Below are 24931 nucleotides of genomic sequence, written 5' to 3'. Positions count from 1 at the left end.
GATAAATATCTGACATGTAGCATATATCATACACTTGGATCCCTTTATAAAATTTACTAACTGATTTTACATCAAATGTATAGGTTTCAGAGTAACAGCCGTGTTAGTCTGTATTCGCAAAAAGAAAAGGAGTACTTGTGGCACCTTAGAGACTAACCAATTTATTTGAGCATAAGCTTTTGTGAGCTACAGCTCACTTCATCCGATGAAGCTCGGATGTAGCTCACGAAAGCTTAAGCTCAAATAAATTGGTTAGTCTCTAAGGTGCCACAAGTACTCCTTTTCTTTTTATCAAATGTACAGTAATCACTTCATCCACCACTGGAGAGCAGAGAGCTCTGTGATAAAATGTAACAACAGTGGTTCAACAGAACACGGTACAGTTACACAACACTTACAGGATAGAAAGTACTCTGCCCAGTTGACGCGTATGGGGAATATAGGTAGACAGAATATAATTTTGCAAAAATTGTCAGATTTATCATGACCACAAATGGTCTAGAACTGTTTCATATATTTTCTGAAAGACTGAGCCCCTAAGAGTCATTTTGTTTGTCTTTCAAGTACAGTTGAAAAGTAACGACCATTTTTACTATTTGCGTACAAACATGTGTATGGCTGGCATCTGTGATTTAGGGCGGGGCGCTGGGAGACCCTGCCCGCAGTGGTCTGACTATGGCACTTGCTGAGAGGCAAGAACGGGAGCTGGACACCCTCCTCAGGCAAAGCAGTCCGCGGTGACTTTGCATAAAAATATATAGTTCTCTGGGGGGCCACCTCTGCTTGGCAAGAGATAAATAGGAGAGTGAAGGGAGAAACCTGTACAGCAGGGGGTAGCACCCATGACCCCACCCTGTCCTGGGGCAGGAGGCAGACCCCAGGAGAGGGGCACCTTGATGATGATCCAGTGCTCCCCCAAGCAAGGAGGTGGCATGGTTAGAAGCCTAGGGATGGGAAAGGCCCAGGTTGACATATTCAAACTTGTGGCAGCAGTGATGAGCTCCTCAGTGGGGACCTGCAGGTTGCAACTGGCCAGGACTTCCGGGACAGGGCAGGCTGTTCTGGGCAAACCAGGTGATTTCTGGCTTGATTAAGGGGGGATTGGAAGGGGCTGAGGCAGAGAAGCTGGGAAGTAGTGGAGCCCTGCCCCCCTTGCAAACTGTTCTGGAAAGAAACTGGGGGTCCCCACAGCTGGGATTGAGGCGGGCTAAGCCACAGATCACCCCACATGGCTGCATGAGGCTCCGGCAGCCAGAAAAGATAGTCAGCTCAACCCTACGAGCTGTGAGGCTATGATGGAGGGGCCCTTACCCCCCTACCCTCCAAGCATGGGGATCAGAAAGAGGGCCTGGCAGGAGGGTGCGGGGGTTACAGCAACTGGCATGAGTTCTTCCTGTACGTGCACTTGGTCTGCAGGAGAGCCCACTTGGCCATCTCAAACACCTTGTGCACCCCATCCTTCGTCCTGGTTGAGCACTCCAGGTTGCCAAAGGCATATTTAATTCATTATCAATGTGAAGAGAAGACTTCCATCTGCTGCATCACAAACACTCCTTCATGTACAGCCGGAGTTTTCTTTGCTGATATCTCCTAGAGCAACAGCCTACGCCTGACCCTGCATAGCTAATGTAATATGAAAAGATGTCAGTATTGAGGGACTCTAGCTGCAGGTTCATCTGAGTGTTTTTTTATTGTTTAGTTGATAATTGCACATACATACCTTTTTATTATCTTTTGAAAGGAAGCATGGATCAGTTGTCAAAAAATAAAAAACTTGTTGGACCATATATAACATTCACATATGTTCATATATTTACAGTTTATGAATGTTCAGGTAAAATATGGTTAATATAAAAAAACCCCTAGTGGCAACATGATGCTTGTCCTATTTGGAATATTTTATTCTCTGCCTGGTAACAGTATGGGGTTCATTTGACTGTGAAATACATGTGGGTGTGTGGGCAATTTATCAGTATTAAAATAAAAATGCACTAGATATATGTATAGAATATGTATTTTACTTGACTATTGATAAATTACAAATGTGTGCTTCAATAATGACAGTAATGAGGACCTTTAATCACATAATCATCTACTGATATCAGAAAGTATCTTAACTTTGAATTCATCTCCAAGATTGCTTCTCACTCAGCCCTGCCGTTGGGATGCACTTGTCTCAGGCGGTGCACCTAGAACCATTTTGAGCCATATGTCCCTCCCACATAAAAAACTCCCAGCTGCCTCAATTTCTGTTCAACTGCTGCAGTAGTTTGGCACCAGTTAGCAATCATTTAACTATTTTTGTCCCAACATTTGGTGTGTTTTATTCTTAGGTAGTTAATTTAGCATATGCATTAGCTTTTAGCAGTTTTTTAGGATAAATTTTTCAAAAGCATGTAAGTCCCATTTTCAGAAATGACACAGGTGTCCCAGTTTCATAAGTGACTTTCAAAGTGACTTAAACTCCTAAGTGCCTGAAGGTCAGATTGTTCAAAGGCATTTAGGCACCTAACCTACGTGGACATTTTTGAAAATCCCACTAGACAACTATCTTCATCCCTAGGCCCTTAAATACCTTTGAAAATCTGGCGCAAAGTCATTTTTCAAAATGGGGCTTAAGCTCCTAAGTCACTTAGGTGCTTTGGAAAATGTTGCCCTTAGTCTTTTTACTGGTAAAAATACCTCCCTGTCTCCCTGCCATTCTCAGGAGGGAGTAAACTGAACCTTATGCCCCATTACACAGCCACGCAAGCCTAGCCTCTGTCCAGCATATAGCTGATTTAGCAAGTCAGATAGCAGAAGTTACAGTATTTATCATTTCTGGAATCCGAAAATGAACAGCACTGTAGAGAAATTTGAAAAGAAGGTCAGTACCTGGTTATAAAAGTTTTTAATTTACACAACTGTAATATAGTTGAATATCTTCAATATTCAAAGATAAACCATCTAACTCTTTATGCTTTTTTCACAATGACAGTTAACAGCACTCATGAATTAGGCCCCTTGATAGAGATCAGAATTCCTGCAAACGAGACCAGCTTGATATTAAGTAATTTAAATTACAGCACACGATACAAGTTTTACTTTTATGCACAAACATCAGTTGGATCTGGAAGTCAAATAACTGAGGAAGCAGTAACAATTATGGATGAAGGTAAGCTGGGTATGTATAAAGAAAGTCCATTTAAGTTTAAAGAATCCTACATGTTTTATTCAAAATGTTAGTACTTTTTCCTTGCTGAAGCAATCTTTATTAAAAATTATTTAGTGAATACCTAGTTTTAGTGTGTACTAATATAAACTATTTAAAACAGATTTTAAAGAAAAGATGTGCCAAAAATTTCTACCACAACTGACATTTAAAATAATTGGTATAAAAAGCCACATCTGTATATCACTTTCCTTAGAAGATCTAGACTACTTGCTTTTCTGGGCTAGGCTGTGCCTTTCAAAATTTCATGCAACTTTACATACTCTTAAGTGCCTTCCCCCAGTCATCTATACTATATCTATATTATTCTGCTTCCATGACCTCTTCTGGTCACAGGTAAAATACTTTGTTCTGGTGGTTATCCTTCGTCCAGTGATAAAGTCATGAAATGCTGCCTGCTACAGTTTGGCTAGTAGAAAATCTATAAAGTCTAAAACAATACAAATCTCTAAGTCACAATAACTTATATGTAGTCTAAACGTTTTGTCATGGGCCTAATAGGAACATGGGTGTACTGTAAATGTAGTACCACAGCTAAGACCAAGACTAGCCCAGTATATGGTCACCAGTTAAAGAGTCTGGTGTTAATTTAGGAGTGAGAGTATCTCTTCACAAGCTTATGTTGTTTTAGGAATTTTATATTTAGGATCTGGTACAGAATTCTTCTGTTGGGAGTGCTATCCTTAAAAATATTATGGAAATTCAATTTAAATAATTAAAATCACTCTGGAAACTTTGTGATGTGGCCTTTGATAATTTTGCACACCTCTAATATTAAATTCTGTTTTATTGCAAGCTTTAGATTTACTTGTTTCATACTTGGTAAGCTTATAGTTTGTTGAAACTGCCATAAATTGGTTGGTATGAAACTCAGTAGATCTAGTAGGTGTATTCTGGTTATATCATAAAATGTACCTTTTTTAAAAAAGTGAATGTTAACAAGCATGAACAGTAAAAATTAATAAATGCATGTATATTAACTTTTAGAATAATCTATCAATGTTCAGCATAAGTATGTATTTAATTTCTTACTCCATTGATAATACATTTCACTTACTGCATGCTTTTATGACAATTTATATTTATATATATATTTATATATATATGTTCCCTCTGGTGTTGTATCTAATTATATAGTGTCCTATTTTTATTTTCCCCCATTAAAGCTGGTATTCTCCCTCCTGCTCTAGGTGCAGGCAAAGGTAAAATAAAACTCTGCATGATTTTGTAAGTGTGTGGATTTTTGCGGTGTTATAAATGGGGAAATTTCTGCTGGTAAGGAGAGAAAACACTGACCTATATTTTGTTGTATTAACTATTAATTGATATTGGGGGAACGGTTTATTTAATAGGCTGCCTTTCTGATAAAGATGCACCCTACATATTTTGCATATTTTGCTACAACATTCCAGAGGAATTTGTTAGCTTTACTTCAGCAAAGTCTAATTCTTTCTCTGCATTATGAAGTTGTATAGCACTGTCCTGTGTGTTCAGGGTCTAGGTGCAGTTTCACCCTCTTACTAGCATGGGGTAAACAGGCATTCTTTCACGCAAGCTTACCTACCTTATAGAGGTGAGCCTTTATGGGTACGTTTGTACAGACCATGGCGGGCTCTCTGAGCCCAGCTCGACAGACTCAGGCTTGCAGGGCTTGCACTACAGTGCTAAAAACGGCTGTGTAGTGATTTGTGGAGGGCTGGAGCCAAGCCCCATCCCTCTGCCTAAGCTTCAGAGCCTGAACTCCAGCCCAGGCCCCGACACAGCTATTTTTAGCGCAAGCCTGAGTCTGTCAACCTGGGCTCTGAGACTCACTGCTGCTTGCTGTGTAGATGTACCCAACAACTGATATTGAAAGGACTCTGCCGAGCATAGGTACTCAAACTAGGGATGCTGGGGGTGCTTCTGCACCCTCTGGTTTGAAGTGGTTTCCATCACATACAGGGTTTACAGTATGGTTCAACGGCTTTCAGCATCCCCACTATAAAAACTGTTCTAGCACCTATGCTGCCAAGTTTATGTTGTCTGGGAAGAGGAACATCCTTTACTCCTGGGGGAGTTCTGCTGACTTTCTGATGGGGAAGTAATAAGAGTGGTCATGCGACCCTCCTGAGCAGTATGTTCTGGGTTCCCAGGGAAGCTGGCAGAGAGAGAAATCACTGTAGGGCAGTGGGAAAGACCCGGCTGGTGGCTCCCACCCTGTGCTGGGCTCAGCTTCTAGTCCTGGCTGGACTCGGGAGGACAGGAATTCCTCTTCCCCTGCATGGCACCCCCAGATTTCTCCCTCTGCTGCAGGAAGCTCTGCAACCTCCCCACCATCACCACCCCGCTTCCTGCATGCATCGCTCCTCAGCTGCAGGAGGAAGGATCCCAGTATGGTACCCCCATCCACCCAACCCCCATGCATCCAGACCCCCTCATACCAGACCCTCCCGCTGAACCTCACCCCCGCCACACTCAGAACCTCCCCCCAATGAGCCCTGCTCCCCCTGCACCTGAACTAGCCCGACGAGTCACCCATACCCGGATCCCCACCCCACCAAGCCCCAAGCAGCTGCACCTGGATCCCCACTCCCTCAGAATCTGGACCCCCCCTCCACTAAGCTCTCCACACCCGGACACCCCTGCTGAGCTCTATCCCCCCCACTCTGAGACCCAACTGCCTTCACCTGGAACCCCCCTGCAGAGTCCCACTACCATTGCACCCAGAACTCCCCAACAACCCCCTGTGCATCCAGATCCCCCCCACAACTGAATCCACTACTGAGCTGCCTGCACCTAGATTGCCCCACACAGAACTCTCTCAACCCACACCTGCATTCCCCCCACTAAAGCCTTCCACACTTGGATCCTGCCTTGCTGAGCCTGCCTGCCCACACAGAGGGGCAGGGCCCTGGGGTGTTTCTGGAACAGGCCCGGTCCTTGCACTGTGTCAGGGTTGGGTGCAGCCTCAACATTGAGTCCATGTCCTGGGGGTGGAAGGGAAAGGAGCTGCACAGTGATCTCCCTTTGTGCACCCTCTGTGCAACCAGTGGCCTCTGTTCCCCAATGCCATGCTGGAGCCTCCACATTTATTTGACAAATAAAATTTGCAGAATTTAAAAATATTGTGCGCAGAATTTTTATTTTTTGGCACAGAATGCCCTCAGGAGTAATCCTTGTTCTGAACCCTGGTCACTGTTGTCCATTTGGTCAACTTTCATTCACTTACAAATTAAATATGGATAGGAGGTAGATTACTGACAGCACCTTAAGTGACCTTCTCTTCTGCTATATGTCTGTTCACAGAAAGAGGGCATAGAGGAGGTATCAGGTTGAACATATAGGCAACAGCTTTCTTTGTCTCCCTTTTCTTCTCTTTCTCAGGCACACAAATCTTATGACTGAGCACTCAGGGCTATTTTCTTCAGTTGTTGATCTACTGCTTGAGGCACATGTTCATCTTTGGCCTTGGATTCAGCTCTATTTATTCCTTAGTGAGGTAGCTGATCCCTTTGTCAGACACAGGATTGCCTTTGTGCAGAGTTCTTGAAGATAATACCTTCCTATTTTGTGCATTTTCGCATGTATAGTTCTTGTAATAGCTTTGGAAAAGGGAAGCAATTGAGACAGTAGATAAGAGCAGATCCCATTGTATGCATTTTTAATAAGCAGCTCTAAACATTTTAATGTAGTTATGAGTCGTAAAGATGTCTGTGTATATGAGTGATTTAACTATACAGTTTACTGTGAAGACATAATTAACCCTGATGAAACATCCCTTTTTCCTAAGGAAAAGTAAGTAGATACTCAGAATATGGGAGTCATAAATACCTATGTGTGCAGTATCCTATCAAGCATTTTCATACATTTGACAATATAAAGACATTGTTCAGTGGAAACTATATCTAAAGCAATCAGATATGTTAAATGATGTCCATTAGTGAAGAACATACTTCAATTCTAATCCAGGATCAGTAAACCAGACAAACTTGACCAGACAAAACTAAACCAGACAAATTTGATTTAAAGTATTTATACTCTGAAATCAGATTTATAAACATGGTATCTTCGTACAACAGGTGTGTTCCTGTTGTGTATACAGCTTACTTTAACAACAGTTTCTTTTTGCTGCTTTTTTACTCCATTTATCACTGAAAGGTCAACACAGCTGGGAGCAAGGGAATTGGATTCTTGTTCTTCTAGGTCATTATAAACTAAGTCCCAAGGAGTTCCCACTGTACAAACCCACTGAAGGAAAATTAGATTCCACATGTATAACTGCGGGTCTAATTTCAATGTTACTTTGAAAAAAAGTCTCTAGTTTTTATGATTTCAACAAAAACTTTGAAAACATGAACCAAATATAACAGAAGCCAAGACATCCAACTAAGTTCTCAGACAACCTGAAATGACAGCTGTGAAATGTTAGCTGCCCCTTTCATCTCAATGGGCATTAACTCAGATAGTAATGATGATGATTGGTATGTCAACGTGGTTAACTGTTTCCACAGCTGAGACAGCAACACTTGTTTTTTCCCCCCATCAAGGAGGAGCTAACCCCAAGGAGCCCAGCAATGCATTGAACCCCAGTGATGTAGAGCCAAGCCCCAGTAGACCATGTGATCCAGTTTTCAGCATCTGCACAGTCTTTTGAAAACAGCATCTCATTTTCTCATCTCAAGTGGGTGGAGCTTATTTTCCGAGCAGAGCTTGGAAAAGTACAACTATTCTTTGTTTTTCGTACTTGACCCCCTGAAGACAAGCACATTTGTGGTGCAAGTCAATGGGACAAGTCCCATGATTCCATATTCCATCCCATGAACCACACCTTAAAATGCAGAATCAAGCAAAGCTATAGTAAACTAAGGATCTTTACAATTCCTCAAACTTTTTACCATAGTCTCAAAATAAATCCTCTGCCTTCTGAGCCAATACTTCTCTTACTGTCTCTCCAAGCAGAAGTGAAGTCTGAAATGGACTGTATACTACTGTTTCTAATCTTTTAAACAACCACAGTATCCTTGTTTTCTCCGTTTCTCTTAGCTGTTGATTGCTAAACTTGAGATTCTTTAAATTACCTCTAGCTGGATTGGTCAGATCTGAATGGTAGTGCGTGTCAGGGGAAGATGACTGCTTTAGGCATCCCAGAATTTTTTAGATCAAAACTAAGAGAAGCTATTGCTCTGCAATTTTCACATAAGGTAAAATAGACCTTTTAAATAGAAAAAAAGAAAAAAAGGAGGGTTGGGGAAGAGATGTTTTCCTCACCCTGCTGTGAGAAGTTAGAAAGACAGAATAGTGCAGCAATTTAGAGAAAGTAAAAGGGAGAAGAATTGTTCAAACTTAATATACTGTACATATGAACTCCCATAACCAGATTCTCAGGGCTGGATAGACTATTACATCAAGTAGGCAGCCTTGGCAGAGCATACATAATTGAGCTCTCATTCCCTTCAATATTTCCACTCTCAAGAATCCTTAAACAAAAACCAAACAAAACAAGGGAGAGGCAGGAGATTCAACAACCCCTTTGTCATGCAAATCTGCCTTTCCCCCCACCTGCCCAGATCACTGAAGAAGGAAACATAGTCTTCACTTAACTGGATAAATCACGCTGTCACACTCGGTTTACTTTCAAATTTACACTTACATGATCTTTGTCTTCCTAACCCTGTTCTGTTTGACCTTCTCCATGACTTCTGTTTACTCAGAATATGCAGCTCCTTATAAAGGTGATTTTTTTTTAGCAACAGCTGGTTAAAATGCATGCATCTAAAAACTGCATATATAAAACACACACACACCACATAAAATATTGGCACTTAGGAGGTAGGTAACTACATAAATGTATAATTGATGCTTCTTTTGCAATCCATCAACTGGCTGGACTTGAGGCTACTGAAATAAAAGAGAAGATTATCGACGGAGAAGCTGGATACATATACATTATTGAAGCAACCGGAAATAAATCATTGTAATTACTTGACTTCAGTCCCACCGAGCACCTTCTATCATCAGGTCATATAAATAGGTCATTAAGGAAGGGAGAGAGAATGAGATTTGAGGAACCAGCAAGATAAATACTACCAGAGCATATGGGATACTGACTTAACATTCACAGAGAGGCACAATTATTTGCATAACCTTCAGCATCATTAGCATTAAATACGAACACTTCTAATCAAACAAATACATTAGGATAGTATCTTATTTTCTGTATTAATCCCAAATGATGATCATTTTTTAAAATATTACTTCTGTTGTTGCAAAAAATGTATATGTGGGCACTGAGTCTGAAACTACCCCTTTTTGATTGTATCACTTGCATATACAATATGTAGCTGTTTGCTGTGGACTAAAAATCATTCTCAGCAGCAGTCCTGTCTCCTACTTTCAGCTAGAGTGTTGGTCATCTCAGGAGAAGCATCAGCAAATTTGTGCTTGCAGTAGGAGAAGAGACCACTTATTAAGGATGGTCCTGTTGTTAGGGCACTTGTCTGGGGCTCAGGAGACCCAAGTATGATTCCCTGCTTTCCCACAGGCTTCCTGCCTGACACTGGGCAAGTCACTTAGTTTCTCTGTGCCTCAGTTCCCCATTTGAAAAAAAATGGGGCTAATGGTACTTCCCTACCTGAGAGGGTTCTTATGAGGAGACAATACACTGAAAAATTATGCAGTGCTCAGGTACCAGGATAAGTACTTAAGACAGATTTCCTGCACACTCAGCCTTTTCTCCAATATGACTTGTTATTGCTAGTTGTTTTCTCCTCAGACCCCAAATCAGGAGGTATTTAGTATATAGAGAAGAGCACCAGTCTGGCCCAGATAAAAAGCCACTTATGAGCCCTTAGCTCACATGTGGAGTACTGTAGTGGAATTGCCTTTACAGGAGCTTGTGAAACCATAAAAGAATGCCTGATTAGTCAGACAGTTTGGTCTGTAAAATTAGTTATGCCTTAATTACTTTGTTTTTCCTTCAGCTAAACTCTATATTCAGACCCTTATCATCTCCTATCTTGATTACTGTAGCATCCTCCTTCTCTTTGGCTTCCCAGACACCATTGTAGTCTACCTCCTTTATTCCATATAAAATGCTTCAGCTAAGATCATGTTCCCTGCTCCCTCTTTCAGTCCCTTCAGGGGGCTCCCCCTCCTTTGCCATATCAAGTGCAAGTTTCTTGTCCTTGTCTTCAAGGCTCTGCATAACTCTGTCCTAGTATCTTTTTGTATTACTCCCTGTCCACTGGTTCCATCAATGAGGCCAGATTTAACGCACTGTTAATGTCTCTATGCTTTTCTCCATCCAGTCCCTATGTGTTGAACACCCATCAGGAGCTGGTCAATAAGGCAACTTCATTCTCCTTATTCAAATCCCCCTTGAATACTCATAATAATTGGGAGAGTAGACTAGAGAAGACAGTAATGACTTCTTGGTAATAGCATGCAATCATTGCTTCCTTGCCATAACTTTTCATGGTCCAGAAATCAGACAATTTTCATATGAAACTAGTTAGACGTGTAACAGGAAGGTGACTTTTCTGCGGCTCTCTACTAGTAGAATATCATCTCAGCAACTCACATAGCATGAGAGTAGCTTAATACTTGCATCTCCTAATTCTAAAAAGCAATGCACTCTTGTTGTTGCACAGGGAAATGAGTTTCATTGTGCAATAGCTGTCTTTTAACAAAAATTCACTTTCACACAATTCTTTGCCCAGTCAATTCGTGGCAGAATCTACTACCTGTCATCTTTTCTTGCTTTATATTCTTGAGGCTATTCCTCATCTACCTATAATTTTGCAACAGTGCCTCATAAAAGGCAGGTCTTATCAACAGGGCAATAAACAAAAATAGCATGATGCAGTTGTATAGACATATTCAACATAATTTCACTCTACAGAAGTCTGGAGATGTATATTTCCTTCTCAACCCAGCACTTTCTTCATGGAGTAGTAGTGTACTACTGCAGGACTTAGGGATTTGAGGATCCATCTGAAGTCATGTTTGATGGTGAGTTTGTCACATGATTGGATCATTCCTGTGGGAATTTAATTAGCTATTCAGTTGAACTAAATATTGAAGAAATTATCCGCCTCAGTTTAAAACTTCGTTTTATCTCATTACTAATCTTACCGACTGTATATTCTATGTGTAGGTTAGTTATCTAGAGGAACAGTGTTAGTGAATGGCTTGAACGTTATACATGGCTATGCAGAGAGATTAAAAACAGTGGTTGTCATTGATTTTAAGAAGAGATTATTATTAGTTAGGTCCTATTATTTAGGTCCTCTGATCCTACAATTAGATCCAAGCAGGTGAATGTTTGTACCCAAGAGAGTTCCATTGAAACTAGTGGGGCTCCAGACCGTGCTTCCCATTGCAGGATTGGAGCCATGGTCACTGATTGATGCCAGCTATATTTTAGCATCATATCACTGCTACAGAGTGGTTAACAGAGATTAATTTGTTGGAGGTAGCTGAACAATAATCAATCAGCCTGTGTAAACTGGTTCACTTCATAGTAATCCAGTTTCTTCTTTGTGGCGCGAATGGACTATCAAATTACTGCTTGTACAGCACTATTGTATAGTTGCAGTGGCACAGAATTTAATGCACATTTACTCTCTTACTGAATAGGCATTTCTTCACAAGAGTACTAAGCTTTTTTTTTTTAACCCGTTGGCACCAGTACCGTTTCAGAGCTCCTGCCAATTGTTTTTTATGCATTGGTGATGAGTGCTGAGAAACCTCCGTTTTCAGAGCCAAAGGTTAATTGCCATTAGAGGTGTGCTGACCCAGAAAGCTAGAATTTGGGTAGATTTACGACAGACTCTGGGTGTTCAACCACACAGACCCCTGGCTTTCATCACCTCAGGCTGCAGAAATCATATTGAATTATGTAACATGCAGTATCATACACCATGAGAACATGGTGCATGAGACAGACTTTAAAAAACAAACAAATCCCCCCAATTTTTCTAAAACGTACGAAAAAATATGTCAATTAATTAAAAAAAGGATGGGTATAAAATTAATGATCCTGTGTAACTGAACTCTTTCTTCAAAATACTGTCTTCAGTAAGAAAAACCTAGAAAAGAAATCTGAACAATTAGTAAGCAAGGAAGACCATGTAAAAATAACCATTTATAAGAATCAGATGAGAGTATATGTGGAGAATTTGAACATAAATCAGACAGCTGGGTTGATATTGAACCTAAAGTACAAAGAGAATGAAGAATAGAGGCAACTTGGCCACTGTCTACAATTACATATACAGGGAGAATTTACCAATGCCAGAGGGAATTTAACCTAGCAGTTCTAGCAGTCTAATTAGATCAAAAGCTCTAAACTGAAGTTGGAGAAGTTCAAAAAGGAAGAAAGATGCAAATTTTTTACAGGGAATGTAATTAGCGATTGGAATAGTCTGCCAAGTGATATAGTAGATTCTTTATCATTTGGAGTCTTTAAATCAAGATTAGAAATCTCTAAAAGACATGGTCTAGTTCAGCCACAAGTTATAAGACTTGATGAAGGGTTTATTAGGTGAAATTCTGTGGCCATTATATGCAGAAGGTCGAAGTATTTGACCATAATCAACACTTCTGCCCTTAAAACCTACGAAAAAACTTACTGTTCCTTTGACAATTATATTTAAAAAATCATTGACAACTTTAGAGAGACCAGAATATTGCAGGAAAAAAAAGAGGTACCATTTTACCCGCACCCCCCCACCAAAGAGTGCCATCGTGACAATTGCCATCCTGTAAGTCTTTTATCCCAGTATATGAATGAAACAAATACTAAGGACCAGACTGTGGCTGACCCATGTTTGAGTGCGCAAATGAGTAAGGACCATTATGTATCTTGCATGCTGCCAGTGCCAGGCACAGTCCCAGTCGCTGCACTCTCCTAAGTTCAAAGACTGCTCAGTATTAGCTCACTATATGCTCTAGCTACCTCAAAGTGGGTATGGAAGAGTCAGGACTGCAGCCTAATGTCCTTATGTATATGCATCATGATGGTATGTGATCATGTAATTAAAAACTGTTTCCCCAGGCAACAGTAGATCTGGCATTTACTAACTTTTGACTACTTGATTTTGAAATCTAAATTTCCTTTTTTAATGTAGATTTTTTGGGTTGGGGTTTGGTTTGGGATGTAATATATACAGTATAGCGTGGCTGAGAGATGCTTTGGGAAGGCACAATAAAAGTCAACCAAAACTTTAATGAGGTAAACAAGAAGTATGGGAGGAAGGAGAGTAATGATGTGGTTTGATAGTGTGCTGAGGGATTTAACTAGAAGTAGTCTGATGAAATGAAGACAATAAAACAGTAATATAAATACAGTATCAGGAAAAATTCCTGACATGGAAATTATTAGGCTGTGGAATAATCTCATGAGAGAATGAGAATAAACCCCCTCATTATACTGGATTTAACAGCTGTAAATGAATTGCAAGGAACTCTCCTGCATTGTGAGGTAGAGGGACTGGCTCATCTTTTATCACAAGAATCTTTCTCTCTTCAATAGTTGTATGATTAAAAGGATCTTGCCAAAAGAGTGGCTTAAAGAAAAAGACTATTTTAAACCACTGTTGTAATTACTGTAAAAATGTTGTTTTTTAAATCATTTAGTTACTTTGTACATCTTTGAGAGATTTACAGAAAGAATGATCCCAAAGGAGTTTATATGTAATTTTCCCTCTCACCTTGCAGCTAGAAGTACTGTATGAAATGGTTTCAGAATAGCAGCCGTGTTAGTCTGTATTCGCAAAAAGAAAAGGAGTACTTGTGGCACCTTAGCGACTAACCAATTTATTTGAGCATAAGCTTTCGTGAGCTACAGCTCACTTCATAGGATGTATGAAATGGGTATTTCAGATTTCAAGCCCCTCTAATTTAACAACCTGACTTGATACCCATGGAAGTCAATGGGCTTCTTTCCATTGACTTCAGTGGTCATTGGATCAAGTCCTAAATGAGTTCATCTGTTATTGCAGAGTTATGGTGCAGCAGATAATTACAAGTTCTTGCAGTAGCTATTCAGGTGTTTATTTCACATTAGTGAATTAAGTGTTTTACTAAAGTGATATTTAAGGAGAGACTGCAGGTGTTACTTCTGCTCTAAACTGAATAAATGTATGGTCTTGCTTTAATGGAATAGTTTTTGTCCGTTTATGAATAGGTGTAAGACGTGAATTTCAGTTAGGAATCCTGTGTTGTAAGCTCTTTCTTGTTTCTTTGTATACTTTTATGATGCAAACAAGGTTCTGTAGTAGTAGTTTCTTGTGTTTTTTAGAGATACTAAGATGTGGAAAGGACATAGAAGGGTAAGAATGTTAGCCCAGTAAACAAAGAACAAACAAAGAAGCAGCAAGAAGATACAGATGATACTTTTTAATTGACTAAATTAAACTCAAATTGGCCAGCCATTAAGAACCACAATGACTTCTGCAGACTATGGAAAATAACAGATGTAGTTTTAGGGTGTAATTTGAACCTTACAATGAAACTGTGTGAGAGAGTGAAACAAAGGGGAGCTGCTTTTTGGTTTGGTTTTGTTGTTTTTTTTAATTATTTTGGTGTGTGGGGGCAGAAGGAGAGTTAAAAATATATTTAAATACTGGACATCAGATCATGTTTTCCTGGGATTACTTGCACAAGTCAGATGAACAGGATTTTGCTGCAGGGTTGGGTGTGGAATGTCAGTGTGTTACATGTGATCATGTATCTTTCAACAATGAACTTTAAAAATATTAATAACTTTTCAGAGAAAATAATTAATTTAAATTTTCTGTGCCTTAAAGGATGGTAATATTTTCTTACCAGTTTCACTATTATTTTCACTCTGAACAGATCATCCACAAACATATTCCTCATAAGTGTATTGCTGGAATGAGGCATTTTCTCTTTAGATTTAAGTTGGGGAATTAATTTCACAAACTAAGAGAGAAAACTTAGAATGAGATTTTCATAAACATGTTTAATATTATGAATATTTTTAGAAATTGGCTACCTGCAGCACATTTTGAATGAATTGCATTATTCTTCAAGATGTAGAAAGCAACTCCATAAATATTAGATCCTCTGAGTTAACAGAGTTATGAACATGGGAAAATAATAAACTTGGCAGGATTTTTAAAAATGTGTGATAGCACCTGAGAATTGCACCATCAAGATCTTTTGGCCTGTTTGCAAAACAAATTTCAGACATATTGTCATTTACAATTTAATAATATTATTTTGGCAAAGATTGAGTGCCCTCATATTTGTGAATCTAATTTGTAGAGTATTAGACTGTCTGGTTCCACATGAGGGGTGAAATCCTGGCCCTACTGAAGTCAATGGGAGTTTTTCTATTGACTTCACTTGGGCTAGGATTTCACCGATGGTATTTTGTTGGTCTTTGAGAAGCATTCTTGGTATTATATCTGAGAGAGAGAAAGTGCCTTTTTACTAGATGTGGAAACCTCAGTGACAAATAATACTACAATAGCAGAATATCAGCACAGAAACGCAATTTCATGCATTGTTCTCTGAAGGAAAACCGCTTAGTGAATTAATTGCTCTGGATTTCTATTTAGATGGATTTCAGGATGACATATGTCGTGAAAAAGAATCTATTTACTTAATAGCATTGGGTACACAAGAATACTAAAACCAGTTTCTATTTATGAACAGCCCAATTGAAGAACTATAAAGTAAACATACTGATTTAAAAGAAGTGAGCCAAAATATAGCTATTTAAGGGTCCACAAGAAACTGGTCCTACTCATTGCAATCAAATGCCTTCTCCTCATCCAGGAAAATGCCACATGTTGAAGGGAACATCTTTTTGGCAGTGTTTATAAGATAATACCATAATATCCATAATTCTTATCCATGAATCTTTCTTGGCTATGCAAAATATTGATTTCTACCCTTCACACCAGAATATTTTGGTAGTGGTTACACCAATATGTGGTTCTTCCTGGTTTTTTCCAGTAGTACAGTCATTTTCATGCGGTAGTGAGCTTTTGAAGTGTTGGGCCTCTGTTTCTCTTTTTTGTTTAACCACCCACTTTATATTTTTCAAAAACAGAAACAAAAAACATCCACTTTCGACTGGGTCCAGATTTACTATATAAGGTCTGAATTAACACCTGGATGCTATAACCTACGATTTCAGAAGTGTCCACTTATTTTGGGTACCTCAATTTTAGGGTTATCAACTTGAAACATGAAGGGCCTGATTTACTGAGATGCTCAGCACTGCAACTTCCACTGAAGTCAGTTGGAGTTGTGGATGCTAAGTGCCTCAAAAATCAAGTTCCTAGGTATTTTGAGGCTGGACAACAAAAATTGAGCTATCCAAACTAAATGGATAATTGAAAATGTAGGTCTCCACCTCCTAAATCATAGAAATTAGAGAGAGAAAAGTATAATATCTCCCAAAGATTCTCAAGGGGTGTGTAGGATTGTCAAACCTCACTCAATTTTCCAGAACCAGAAAAAGATTGTATGGCTCTTGTTTTTTTCCCTTGAAGTTAGTGTCTGCATACTGATTACTTGCTTTTCAAGAATGGGTTAGAATTAATACAGATTAACTAGAATCTAAAAATAGTTAATTGCTTTTTTTGGTGCAGGAGAGTTACTATTGATGGCTAAATTGTCAATAGAGTATTTAAAATAAAAGTCTGAAATGTTAATTATGATTATTTAAGAAATGTTCTTCTATAAATGTTAGGGTTTAGCACATCTGTAATCTGGCTTGCTTTCAGAGTAATTTACATTACCCTGTCCTTTTCATATTTTATCAAGTAAAATTATTTGTAAAGAAACCTGCATGAACTTAGAGTATGCATGCGTTGGTTCACTTAACAGGTAAGCTTCTGTTATCTGCTGTGTTCCTTAAACATTTTCCTATGTAAAACTGTTTTTACTCTTTTTATGTTTCTTCTTTTCTATTATCTCTGGTGATGAAGGATACTCAGAAACCCTTTTTGCAACATCCCCTGTCATACATACTGTCCATCCAACATTCTATAAGGGTATTGTGATCCTTTTTATCATTATAAATTCAGTAGAGATAGTTGAAAAGCAAAATTCTATGCAGGGCCAGCAGTGAGGAATTTGCAAAGTCTGTGAAATACCACATGGAATCAAGGAAATTGTGTACCTGCATTACAATATATCCTCTCCTGCAGTTCCCAGTACTGAGTGACCTGTAGAATGCTCTTCACTTTTCAGCTGTCTGCATTGTACTTCAAGAGATTTAAACTATAGTATTTTCCAGGGCTTTGGCAATTTGGTATTTTAAAGGGTTTGGCAATTTTAGTGGTCTAGGCCATGCCAGTAGAGTTCATAGACTTAGTTCTCCTTTCTAATTTAATAGTGTAGTGGCTACCTGCTGTTCAACTACCGCATGTGCTAATGCTGTAATTTAGTCACTAATTTTCAATAATGGAAACAATGAGTATGTATGAACCGTACATTCCATATATGTGGTCCAAATTTGCATAGTGGTTTCTTAAGATAGATTTTATTATATGCATGGAGCCACAATTTCATATTTTGCTTTGTTTTTCTATTGTGTATTCAGTGCGACCAGTTTACCCAAGGATCAGAAATGTTACGGCATCTGCTGCTGAGACCTATGCCAATATCAGTTGGGAGTATGAGGGACCAGATCATGTGAACTTTTATGTTGAATATGGTGTAGCAGGCAGTAAGAAGTCATTTCGTTTAATTATTCTAAGTGCTGAGATACATTTTAAAATATTTTAATAACTGAATTTGGCATATATAGATCTAGCTTTATTGATAGCTTTTTAAATGTCTAGAAAAATATCTTTTAATTTGATCTAGCAGATTGTGTCATATTAATATAGTAATAAAAATTCCTGCTCTTCAGGATACATGATGCTTAGAAAATAAGCCTTTGTTCCCTTGTGTTACTTTATCAACTCTTGTGAACAAGAACCATTACTACCTTTAACTGCCTGAAGCTGTTGATCATACAGTGATTACAATCCTGCAGTGAAAATATATTGTAGTGGTTCTATTAAATGTCCTAAGAATATTACAGTGACAAAAATACACATATCAAAATAGAAAAGAATCAAACAAAAACAAATCTTGTTAAGTTATCCCTTAAAATAGCAGCAGACAAATAGCATATTAGGAACAACAAACTTCTACCTACACATTAGCATGTAGTTAATAACAAAAATAAAGCTCCAACCCTCTGTAAAAGCAATTTGATTTAGTTCTCATTATGCATTAACATTAAGATGCTGAGTTGATAAAATGGAGATACTTCCAGTACACTGTCCTTATTAAGTGGTGAATAAATGCCAGAGACAGTGTACAGTGGAACCTCAGAGTTACAAACACCAGTGTTACAAACTGACCAGTCAATCACACAGCTCATTGAGAACCAGAAGCATGCAATCAGGCAGCAGCAGAGAAAAAAAAAAGCAAATACAGTACAGTACTGTGTTAAATTTAAACTACTGAAAAAAAAGGATTGTTTAAAAAAAGATTAGAGAGGTTAAGGAAACTGTTTCTGTGCTTGTTTCATTTAAATTAAGATGGTTAAAAGCAGAATTTTTCTTCTACATAGAAAAGTTTCAAGTTTCAATATTAAGTTTCAATGTTCAGTTGTAAACTTTTGAAAGAACAACCATAACATTTTATTCAGAGTTACGAACATTTCAGAGTAATGAACAACCTCCATCCGCGAGATGTTTGTAACCCTGAGGTTCGACTGTAATTGTAAGTCTTCTTATGAAAAGGTATAAGTTTTGTTCTGAACTTTGCTCAGCGTCACTTGAGATGATTTTAGAAAAAGATGTACACAAACATGAGGAAAACATTCAGAACAATCGGGAACTATTTCCACATCATCTTCAGCATTTAAAGAGAATTTCTCAACAAAAGTAAATGCTGATTAAAAGTGCAAGCAGTATTATCAAATTCAGTGAATAAATGTTTTCTTTATAATTTATAATTTGTAATTGCAAATTCAAACACATTTCTGTAAATAGATGCAAAATAATTATCTGTAATGCAGTGGAACAAAAGTATAAAATAAGCATTCTTATTTAGATAGTATTTTTTCTTGATATTGCATGCAGTATAGTACTGAAAATCATTATTTTGCCTAAAATTATATTCTTTTTGGAGAAAGCAGTTATTTGTTCAACAAATCCAAGTTTAGCCAACTGACTATAGAAAGTGTTCTGACTATAACTTAGAGTAGCAGATAGTAACTTAAAATATTCCAACTTGTTGTTTTCCTAAAATTTTTATAGGCAAAGAAGATTGGAAAAAAGAAATTGTAAATGGTTCTCGGAGCTTCTTTGTGTTAAAGGGTTTAACACCAGGAACATCATATAAAGTCCGGGTTGGTGCTGAGGGTCTGTCTGGTTTTGTGAGTTCAGAGGATGTGTTTGAGACAGGTCCAGGTGAGGCACACCATACCAATTCTGTCTCACATTCAGAATTGTGATATGCCAAGTGCTGAAACATTGAATTGCTGCTAGTGGGGAGATATTTTAGCTAAAACATTTTGATATCATTTTCTTCAGTGGTGCTAAACTACTTTGTAAACTTCTAGACATGCCAGCCTATCTAATTTGTAGACTATGAATGTTTTCCTTCTTTCAGTTCACTTTGTTTCCCTGCCATTTATGTTATGGGAAAAAACACTTACTGTTCACATTCGGTCTGTATTCTGTGCACTTAAGCTGAAATATTTTGTTTGTTTCTAATTCATCTTTGAATTGAATTAGAACCTATTGTTCAATATTTAAATAACGTGGTGTACTGTAACACAGCAGAATACCTATTTTTAAAACTAACAATCTCAATATCAGCAGTTTAGTTTCCAGAAGCATGATGTAAAATTGTAATCCATTATTACATCCATATCCATATTATGTGCCAAATAAGAAGATCTCTAGTTATAAATGTTTCTTTTTCCATCAAACATTGGCTTCCAGATGATTTTTATATCACTTAAACTACAAAATACTCTCATTAATAAAACAGCTTAAGAATTTTAAGTGTTCCATAGCTATTTTTCCATAGAAAAATAATAGATTTTAGTGCAAGAAAGTTTGAAGCAGTTGTGACTTCATACAAGAATAAGTAATGCCTGTTCATTTAACTCAGAGAAAGGGTTTTGTTGGAAATGTATTAATGTCATGATGAATATGGTGTTGCAATATCAGCATGTTCTTGATGAAGTGTTATTGTCTGGTCTGTGTTTGCCAGGCACTCTTACTCATTCCAAGCAATGTGGCCCATGAACAGTTATCCAGTAGATCTTACTTTGGTCTCACCTACTACACAAACATTATGATTTAAGAAAATAGATTGCTAATATGTAAAGTAGTTTGAGCAATATGAAACAATGATCCTTCAGATAACAAAGCAAGTGATTAGCATGCCAGTTTGAAAAAGCGTTCACTTTCTAAAGTCATAATGTTTTTGTTTTGTTTCATGTTTATAGTACATTAATGCTCATAGTGTTACAATGTTGCTATAGGAAAGCTTTTGAAACATAATGCTAAATAGCAGTGCCTCACAAACATTTGCAGTTTCAGAAAAAAAGGTTTTTGTTAGTGACCTTTTAGCCAGAGGAGGCTAGTGATACCAGAAAACGGATATGCAAAATTATATATGTAGGTGTGTTCAGAACCAGTAGGCAGCAGAGCGCAAAGATTGTTTTGTAATGCACTCAAAGCGGCGGGGGAGGGGAAGACCAAAACCTTCCCAGTCAACGTTCTGCTTAACAGTAAAACTTCAGTAGATCAAAAAGTCAAGACTCCTATATGTATCTGTGAGTAAGTTAAACACCTTGGCTCCATTCCTTGAGTCTTTCAAGGCTGGGAACACTAGAGGCAATGTTCTCTCTTTCTGGCAAAGGTTCAGTATAAAGCATTGCTTTAGAGTCCCCCATCAGATAATTTGTACAGCAAATTTTCTTTTTAAAAGAATCTAGCTATGTCACTTTCTGAAATCTGGGCTAATGCTGCTAAACATTGGGGATGGGGACAAAAGAGCAAGATACCTTTTTCGAGTACTCCTTTGCAAGGAAGGAAAACCCTAGACTGGGTATGTGAGGCCTCTACCAGAAATTGTCTATTTGTTCTAGCAAGCATTCCTATAGAGCATCTTCATAATGTGCAATTTTCTCTTCTTGAGTATGTCCAGTATAGTGGGTTATGTTTTTTCTCACATATTAGCAGCTTCTGTGTTCATCAGGAGTAAATATCTTTCTGCCAGAAGCAGATAATTTGTTTAGAGTAAACAGGAAATTTTATGCCATTTTTTAAAGTTATACTGGGCTTTAGAAACCCCTCTTTATTGGATATACACTAAGTCAAAGAATACAAGAAGCTGCATAAGTAAGTTTTCATCTTTACTCCTATCATCTCTCTTGCATGTTTTTATGCATGGATTGTTTTGTTTGATACTATTTTCTTACTACATTTGAATGTTAAATGTGCTTGTGTGTTTTGCTATAGCATTTGCTACTAAAAATTTAATGCCTTATTATATATGCATGTTTACAAAAAGCAAAATTGCTCTAACGTAAATGTAGACCCAAAAAGAAAACTACTGGTATAGGTTTATTTATAATTCAAAGCGGGATCACCTTTCTGCTTCTATTTCTTTTTTCTTGTAAATATTATCCTGACATTTTTATATATTTAAGTTTAAGGTTTTTAACGTCCACTTTATGTAAAAAAGAGAGAAAATGGGTTTGTTTTATTTTGTTATGTGTATTAGTAGAAGTGTTGGGATCAATTCCGTAAGAAATATTATTCAACTTCTAAAAATCAGAATACAGATGCCCCACCAAAGGCTGTGAAAGCTGCAAAAATCAATCCCACACCGATCAGACTCATCCAACCATGAAGAAATTAAGTGAAGGGCAAATCATACCCTCCCCCAGTAAAACCAACAGGAGGGTACTAAGAAACAGGCAAACTCATCCCCAGAATTTCTAGTGGGAACAGGACTTGCACTCTAGGTGGAATGAGCAGCAGGTCCTGCCTCCAAACTTCAAAGATACCCTGAGTTTGCCTACAGATCCTGGGAATCCACATAGGGTGACCAGATGGTAAGTGTGAAAAATCGGGACAGAGGGTGGGAGGTAATTGGCACCTATATAAGAAAAAGCCCCAAATATTGGGACTGTCCCTATAAAATCGGGACATCTGGTCACCCTAAATCCACAAGAATCCAGGGCCATCCCGAGGTTGTGCTTTCACATTGGCTCAGGAACCCCAGTGTCTCCTTCGACTTCTGGCTGCAAGGAGTTGCTGCTCCAATGGAGCTGCACTACCAGGGATTTGTCTGGCCAGAGCTGTCCCCAGGACTTTCCTTAAAGATGGATCTCCTTTGAGGAGGAGTGGTAATCTCCCCGGTCATCTCTGCAGGGCTGTTGGGGGAAAGGTATGTGTTTCATTGAACCCATCCCCTACCTAAGCACAGCTACTTGTTCCTCCTCTCCTCTTTCTTCTTCCTGGAGTCAAGTGCACAGAGCACCCTCTTCAGAATCTGGAGAGGGAGACTGTGCCATAGAGGTGGCTGATCCTCTCTCATACAGAGGCAGAGCAAGGGAGATTCATGTATGGATCTTAAGACATAAACTACTCTTACGTAGAATTTCTACTGAGATTGGATGTGAGATGCCACTGATCTCAATAGAAATTCTGGGTAACCTCCCTGGCACATGGGCTCATTTGAAACGGAGCAGAGGAATCTGGAAATTCTGGACAAAAATATCCCATCTGTGCAGAGAGGGGATTTTGTGCCTGTGGGTTTTCCCCATCCCTGTGGATCTGTTGTCTCTATCAACCCCTACAGACCCAAATCTCCTGGACTGCTCTTCACAGGCCAGGGGTTCTATGAGTGAGGAGTGGCAGGGAGCGGACAGGCTGGTGGCAGGTGGATGCACTCCTCCTCTTCTTCTCTCAACTGTCTTCTCCTCTATTGTCCTCCTTCAAGGGTTCCCTCTCCCTTTAAGGGGAGTCCTCAGGGCAGCTGGCTCCACAATTTTCACATGTGAGAGTGGGAAAACACTGCGTTCACTAGGAAAACTCATCCTGTGTAACACAATAGGAAACAGGGGCACAGCACCCAAACCACACAGATTTCTGGGATGCACAAGAAATGGAAGCTCCAACCCTGCATAAAGGCCCTCAGTATCTGCTCTATAATTGATGTCTCTTCTGAATGTCACTTTCCAAAGTCATGATAGACAGTCAGAGGAAACTAGGTCAGAGAGAGACCCAGGGAGGGGCTGCCCAGTCAAATGCCACTTAGTCCTTCAAAAGCTAAAATAGGTTGTTAAATCATGGCAATCAAGATGGACTGTATGATAATAGTTGGCCTGGAAGAAAGCAGAATCCTAATAAGGCTTTACATGGTGCTCAAATGCTGATTTCTTGTTCTAATTGAATGGTGGGGTCTTGAATGACCTACCTTCTCCCTTGTTTCAGTGGAATTGGCCTGTGCTAGCCAAAGAGTATTTGCTTTTTTAAGAATGTAATCCAGATGTTTATAAGTTATAAAACACAATTCCTTTTTTTACTTGTATCAGTGTGAGTTTGAGAACAATTTTAACATTTGTAAAAAGTGTATATGTGTAGGACATGTACATGCTTTACAATGAATTTTTAAACTTAAATGATAAATTAGTAAAATACAGGAATGTTAGAGATATTCAAAAGTCAGTTCTAAGCTTTTTTACTTTTACTAAGCTTTACTAAGCTTTTTAAAAACCTACAATTTTTAAATTTAAACAACTACAAACTACAGTGTTGCTATATCCCTCATGATTGCTAACTGCCACATTGTTACTATTGCTGCATTAATAAATGATATGTTATTTATGTGAATAATAATATAAAACACATTTAAATGTGTATCAGATAATCTAATATTTCTTTCCCTTTCATTCTTCAGCAATGGCAAGCCGGCAGGTTGACATTGCTACTCAAGGATGGTTCATTGGTCTTATGTGTGCTGTTGCTCTTCTTATCTTGATTTTGCTGATTGTTTGCTTCATAAGGAGGAATAAGGGTGGCAAATATCCAGGTAGGATATACATCAATGTAAACTAAAATAATAACATGCAGGAGAAGTCATACCTGTTCATCAGCTAGTCATAGTGGACATTGACTGCATAACATCATGTGCTAATAGCCAGTTAGAAAGCTTTCTTTGTGCCAATTGTTCTACAGCTATTTCAGAATAAATTTTACTCAGTGCATTACTCATCCACAGATGTGTCTGGATAGTCACTATGATGTAGTTTTCCAACAGTAAGTATAGTTCCATAAATAAACTGAGATATACGTAGCACACAATTACTAACAATTTTGTGTGTTTTGATTTTAGCATGTCATGTTGAGCTGGCTTGTGGCAAAAGAAATCAGTTATTTCAATATGTAATTATAAGAGCCAGAAGTGACTACTCAAGATGACATGCATTATCATAATTTTACTGCCAAAGATGATTCACATCACCTTGAATAATGGAATATAAACTAAATTTGTACGAACCAAGTATGAAAATTGTTACTAGTGTAAAAATGTGATACTATAAACCACATACCCATAACTACTATATCAGGATAACATATTAGAATAATAACTAGCAAAACAGTAATGAAAAGACACAAACAATATTTTTTTAAAAAACTTGTAAGATTCATAATATAATTTCCCACAATTTAT

The 24931-nt window shown here is 38.3% G+C and overlaps 1 protein-coding gene across 26 annotated transcripts in view; it reads left to right on the top strand.

Annotated features, from left to right (window-relative positions):
• The window catches only part of NRCAM (neuronal cell adhesion molecule), a 280578-nt gene that overhangs the window by 241250 nt on the left and 14397 nt on the right, over nt 1–24931 (top strand). For 7 of the 26 annotated variants that reach the window (XR_014713314.1, XR_014713315.1, XM_084641215.1 and 4 more), the window contains 5 exons: nt 2978–3154; nt 17158–17223; nt 17775–17900; nt 19489–19641; nt 24158–24289. Coding sequence is in view for 24 of the 26 variants with exons in the window: in XM_084641215.1 (XP_084497341.1) it covers nt 2978–3154; nt 17158–17223; nt 17775–17900; nt 19489–19641; nt 24158–24289 (654 nt within the window). In the remaining 2 variants the exon portion in view is untranslated. Of the gene's footprint in view, nt 1–2977; nt 3164–4377; nt 4414–17157; nt 17224–17774; nt 17901–19488; nt 19642–24157; nt 24290–24931 lie in introns of all 26 variants that reach the window. The other 19 variants (XM_084641209.1, XM_084641226.1, XM_084641208.1 and 16 more) reach the window with 6 other exon arrangements.

The sequence above is a fragment of the Lepidochelys olivacea genome (genome assembly GCF_965140295.1).
Source record: "Lepidochelys olivacea isolate rLepOli2 genome assembly, chromosome: 1".
NCBI classification, from domain to species: domain Eukaryota; kingdom Metazoa; phylum Chordata; order Testudines; family Cheloniidae; genus Lepidochelys; species Lepidochelys olivacea.
Note: the sequence above shows the minus strand (reverse complement) of the source record. Positions and strands in the feature narration are given on the sequence as shown.